This window comes from Mustela lutreola, chromosome 1, assembly GCF_030435805.1.
Source record: "Mustela lutreola isolate mMusLut2 chromosome 1, mMusLut2.pri, whole genome shotgun sequence".
NCBI classification, from domain to species: Eukaryota; Metazoa; Chordata; class Mammalia; order Carnivora; family Mustelidae; genus Mustela; species Mustela lutreola.
In genome coordinates this window covers 212,749,391-212,755,390 of record NC_081290.1, presented here as the reverse complement: position 1 = coordinate 212,755,390, position 6,000 = coordinate 212,749,391, and the positions used below count along the sequence as shown (strand labels likewise).

The following is a 6,000-nucleotide window of genomic DNA, read 5'->3' as shown; positions in this document are numbered from 1 at the left end:
CTTCAGTTCCGGTCATGATCTCAGGGTCCTGCTCAGCAGGGAGTCTGCTTCTCCCTCTCCCTCTGCTTCTCCACCCTGCTTGTGCTCTAATACAAAAAAATGTTTTAAAAAATTAAAAAACAAAACAAAACATGGTCTAGCTTTAAACCACTACTAAAAAACCTCTGTATTGAGATTGGGGTGATAAACCCCCGGGGCTTCTGTCTACAATGGATGGATAGATGCATTGACTGAGTTCAGTATTTATAGAAAGACATTTTAATAATGTAAAATGGATAACTTCATTTAGTGCATCCTATTTAGTCTGTCAAAGGACCAGAAGAAATGCAGTTGTGCCTCCCACCCTATTAAGCAACAGCTTTTTGCCTTTGGCAATTTGCTCCAAGTCCAGATACATCAATGTAATCGATTTGAATGCACGAATAGGTAGACTGGAGTTAAATTTGTAACTTGCAGTTGAGCAAATACTGATTTTTAAATACAATAAACATGGAACCTCTGGAACCAAACAGGAGATGTGATCAAGGGTACTTACTGCTGTAGCTCTGGTAGCTCTACGTGAATCACTGGACGCAGAGGGGCACGAAACAGCAGAATGTGGCCTAGCTCAACCAGCCTGACACCTGCTGCGCCTGTTTCTTAAATTAACCCACTATCATGTGACATCACTGGTGAAGAGGCCTTTGAAAATCACTTTACTGCTTTTGATGGCGAGGCACACAGATGAAACATTCCTGCATCTGACTCAAAGGGAGTGGTAACCTTTCAATGATGAACTGAAAAGCAGTAGTTATCCCTCAGAACAGACAATGTTCTGATAAAGCGACTATGGAAACATTAGGACGTCAAGTACCAAACTGAAAATACACCTCGATGTAGGGACTCAAAATGTGACTACGTAACTGGGGGTTCTAATTCAATTTTGGTCAGTGATCATGCTAAAGTAATCGGAGAAATGTGTACCCAATTGTTGGGAGTTAAGTCTGGAGAGGATCACAGGGAAATATACATATTTTTAATATATGCTCTGTTTGAATTTTAAAGAATATTCACTGCCTTTATAATTTAAAAACAGCTAAAACCAGCTCTAGTGAATAGTCACAGTCAAGATACACAAATGTGCCGGCAATAGCAAGCTATGTTAACTGGCTTTACAGAGCTCAAACTAACATTCTAGTGTCTTCAGACCTAGCTAATAAACAATGAGTTAAAAAAAAGTATTAAAAGGGATAAGCAAGTAACAAGATGCAGACATTTTTCATTCAAGAATATGGAAGTTCTTCGGACTTAAAACACAAACCTTTATTCTACAAAACTTTTACAATAATTTTAATGGAAATAAGCCTTAAAAAAGCTACAGAACACCATGAATTAAATGCATGATAGATTTAAAAAGTCAGATTACATTGGGGGAAAGTTATTTTTAAATATAGTACGTTTCAAAAGACAAATTTTACAATGCAAGTCTTTATTTTTTCTAATAAAGGGTTTTTCTCTTTGTTTATTAAAACATAAAACGGTTTCTTCTTGAACCGGTATTTGTAAAATTTATCGAACTGGCAACTTCCTCAGTCACAGGCAGAGCCAGGTGAAATATGTAAAGCAATTTACATCTAAGATTAGAAGGCTAATTTGGTATTACTGCATAGGCTTAGTATTATTGCATAGATTCCAAATTTACTGCAAAACTATACTTCCTTTCAGATTTGCTGTTGCATCATCCTATCTGCCATCCAATGGCGGAAGCACCACCTTGTGGCAAAAAGAAGAGCTTCTCAATGACAGAAGTCAGGACTGGTTAGCGGGAGGAGACGTCAGAACACTCAGTGGGCTTCCGGGGCACAAGTGATGGTCTATTTCTTGACCGGCATAGAAATGTTATGAGTACTCACTTTATAATTCCTTATTAAGCCACATGACTTTTCTGTTTTTGTACTCTGTAATTTTAAAGGCTTACAGGGAAGAAATGGTTTCTATGTACCCGAATTAAGTCCCATGCCTACATGCTTGAACTTTCTAAGCACCAGTCATACTTCCTAGAATTTCCTAGAACTACAGTGCATTCTTAACCTTGTAAACGTGCTGCTCTATTTTTACAACAGGAACAAAACACCAGAAAGAGGTCTATTCTTTGGTAAATGATGGAAGATCTTTCCCCTCAGAACGTTTTTAGCACTGCTCTCTCGGCCTCCAGAAAGCAACTGCAGGTTGGAATCACCTCTACACACCTATACTAACATCTCTGAAAACCAAAAGACCTTAGATTTTATGGCCTTGATAGAGAATAGCAAGGCTATATGGCATATTTAACTATGTTAACAATATTCAATCAAAGGATTTTCTCTCACATTTTACCATACGCGATACAAGCTGTTAAAGTGACTTGGATTCACTGAGATTTTCACTTCTCTAACTGCCATGGAATCACCTTTCCTGGGAGCTATCGGCATGACATTTAGTACCTTTGTCATACCATGGAGCAATTTTTGGAGAAAAAGTCTTCTTTTTTCATAAGCTGTCAGCATGCTTTTGTGACTGTGTCCTTCGCGATGATCCCCACATGGGCACATCTTGGTGGCAGGAGAGAAGAGTCATCAGCTGACCCTGCCCCACATGGGGCCTACATTGCCTGGACGCCACCATCCAAACCAGCTTCCATTCTACACAGGAAGCAACTCTCATTCCCGGCTTCACTGATGCTGGGAATAGTCAAGATGTCGTGACATGGTCCTGACAATATTTCACAGGATAATGCTTTTCGCTGGGTTAATGCTGTCGGCTCACCTAATCTTTATGCTCAAGTTGATACAGAATATATTTTTAAAAAATATTTAAAACAGATTTTTTATCCCAGTTCATCCCACAGAATGTTATATCCCAGTTCTGACTGAAGCCATGTCAAAGGGCTATAATATGGAGAAAGCCACTTTGCAAATTTTCTTTTATAATTTGACATAGTTCAGGTGTGACCATGCCAGTAATCATGAATATTGCTCAGTCGAGTGTTTAATTCTATATATAAGTGAAGAAATGTCAGACTGTTGTACCACCGAGATCTGTGACTTCCCTAGAAGTCTTTAAATACAGCTACATCAGAGATGCAAAACAAGAAATACTCCAGGGGGTGTTTTCACAGTTTTAAGATGGAGATGGAATTATTGAGCTTAAATCTGAAAAGGTCAAATCGTTATTGCCTCCCCCACCCCCTGCAACACAAGTAAAGAAATACAAGCTTGCCCACGGCCATACCCCCTGAATGTGCCTGATCATGGAAGCTAAGCAGAGTTGGGGTTGGCCAGTACTTGGATGGGAGAAAATGTGGCCTTAACAAGGCTGCTTCACTAAAATGTCTGGAACTGGCCATGTCTGATGCTAAGATAAAATATTATTAATATAAAATTTTGGCATTAATAGTCCACAGAAGTTATAGTTCAGTACTTCCATCTAATATAATGCTCAATTGACCACTCTATCTAAAAAAGTTCTTCAATATTTTTGAAATAATACAGTTAGAATAAGTTTTTTTTTTTTTTAACACTTTTCCTTGTAGAAATAGATGAGAGCTCCAGAATAAGGGAAGAGAGAACCATGAAGAATGAAGAAAAGGACTAATAGAACCCAATCTTTTAAAAATATTTGCTACAACTAAAATCAAAAACTTAATTTTGAGATTTTTCTATTTTTTAAATACAAATATATCTAATTTTTCAAAACATAAGGTACCTCTAACATTCAAAGTCTCAGTGTCTGACACTATCACAAGCTTTAGAAAAAGAAGAATATATAGTAATGAACAGTGAGCTCAGGCACAGTTTCAAAAAGATTGCTTGACCTTGAGGAAATCCAGAATCTCTAGAATTTATTAAAATTATAAAGGGGTTAAATTTTATAAGCTCTTTTCCTCAACTTTGGCTAAATGTAACTACATTAAAATACTAATAGTCTTTGATCATGAAGCAGAAACATATAGTGATAGATTTCTTTTAATCCTTACTCTCAAGAATGGTATTTAAGCAAAACCCCCATTCAGTAAGACGTACACTAACACATGTGAGGAAAATAACATTCTGATTTATAGAGCAGCCCCAGGTAATGTTAACAACTAGATTTAAAAAATAAGGAGAACCAATCTTATTCTGTACGTTCTTGAGCTGGGAAGCATCTCAATTAAAGGAGTCATGTTCAGGAAATGATACCCCAAAACATAAATTGTTATACATGAAATTTCCCTGTTAAGTACATCTTTTTCAAATTCTTTAGTTAACAGCAGTACTTTAAAAATCTTCAACCGTAAACTCTCAGCTTGCAACATTTTGATTTTTCCTGAACCTTGAAAACTTCAAAGTTATATTAAATACATTATCTTCTGTTTCTTCTTAAAGAACTCATGTTCATAAAAGGATCATCATCGTCATCCTGAAATGACACACAAATGTTACATGAGTGACTGTTCCATGCTTCACCCAGACAGGACAGACATGCTCACAGGTAAACAACAATACCAATAAAAGCCATTTCGTCCTTTCACGTGAGGTGCCTTTCATTGTTCTCTTTGATTTATGGATATGAACCGTCTGTTCATTTATCTTTTCCTCCCTTCCCTGGTAGCTCTTTCACCATGGAAGTAAGTCAGTTAAATTCTTAGCAAGCACTGAAAATAACTGATCCTGATATAGGTGGGTGTGTGTGTATGTATCCCTACAATATATACCATATACATTTCTCTCAATTATTAACCTTAAAAAAGGCAAATAAAGTATGGGTAAGCCAGGAAAGTTAATACTCTTCAAGTCATTTCTGTTTGCTTTTTGGAAGTTTTTTTCCCAATTACATTTTATTACTGATGTTACCTAATATTCTGGAAACTCACCCCCCTGGCCAAATACGAAGGCACAGGACCTAACTCAGAAATAGCTATAATTTTTATTTCCTGTTACCCATTTCATGCCAGCAGTAGACAGCTACTCTTAGACTGCTTCAAAAAGACACCCAGCAAATCAATCTTTAAAGTATCTTTCTGGAAAAAACAGCAGTATGGAAGAGTTCTCATCCTGGAATGAGACCAAAGATTATATGCACGGTAAGAGCAGGAAAACTAACAAACCTCAGATAAGTCCAAATTATAAAATTTGATGAGGATAATTTAAAATTGATTCTGAGGTCTTCTCTAGCTAAATATCCAGGAGAAAGCAAATTTGCCTGTAAATTTTCTTTCTTTTTAAATTAATTAAGAGAGGGAGAGAGAGCAAGAGAGCACGAGCAGGTGGAAGTGGCAGAGGGAGAGGGAGAAGCAGACTCCTGGCTGAGCAGGGAGCCCAGTATAGAACCCAATTCAGAACCCTGGGATCGCCAAAGGCTGATGTTTAACTGACTGAGCAACCCAGGTGCCCCTGATTTGTTTCTTTTAAGACATTAATAAAAAGGGATAATTATTTGGTATTAAGCTAAGTTAGCTACCCTTTGTTACCTACGTTACCTATCTCTAGTGAGAAATGAATGCCTTGAAAAATACAAATTGACTCACATAACTGATTCATTTTCTGCTATTAACAAAGGCATAACTTATTAAAAATCAGAGATAAATCCAACTTGAGGCATAATAACCTGCTAATTGCTTTTCTTTGCAGTTAACATGAACTACATCCAAATCTCTAACATTTAACATGTCTATCTACATGATTGGAATGAACAAATGACCACAACTGCTTGCTTCCCTCCTGGAGGCAACATGGTACTATTTCACAGGGAGCTTGAGCTCATGCTGCCATTGTTCTCGGCAGCCTGAACTGCTGGTGAGTCCTCTCCTCAAGCTGGTTCAAAACCCCAGCTGGGATACAGGAACATGACAGCAAGAGGGGAAGCTCAAAACGAAAGGTGTGAGTCAAGGGCTACAGCAGGGATGAACCTGCAGGGCACGCCAAGTGACATAAGTCAGTCACCAAAAGATAAACACTGTGACTCCACTTATAGCATGTATCTAAAGCAGTCCAATTCATAGAA

At 37.6% G+C, this 6,000-nt stretch overlaps 1 protein-coding gene across 4 annotated transcripts in view; it reads right to left on the bottom strand.

The window, feature by feature from the left end:
• Positions 1 to 1,287: 1,287 nt before the first annotated feature.
• MRE11 (MRE11 homolog, double strand break repair nuclease) overlaps positions 1,288 to 6,000 on the bottom strand; it is a 78,754-nt gene continuing 74,041 nt past the window's right edge. For all 4 annotated transcript variants that reach the window (XM_059186263.1, XM_059186267.1, XM_059186282.1 and 1 more), the window contains one exon: positions 1,288 to 4,416. In XM_059186263.1, coding sequence (XP_059042246.1) covers positions 4,360 to 4,416 — 57 coding nt within the window. In that variant the 3' untranslated portion in view covers positions 1,288 to 4,359. The remainder of the gene's footprint in view (positions 4,417 to 6,000) is intronic.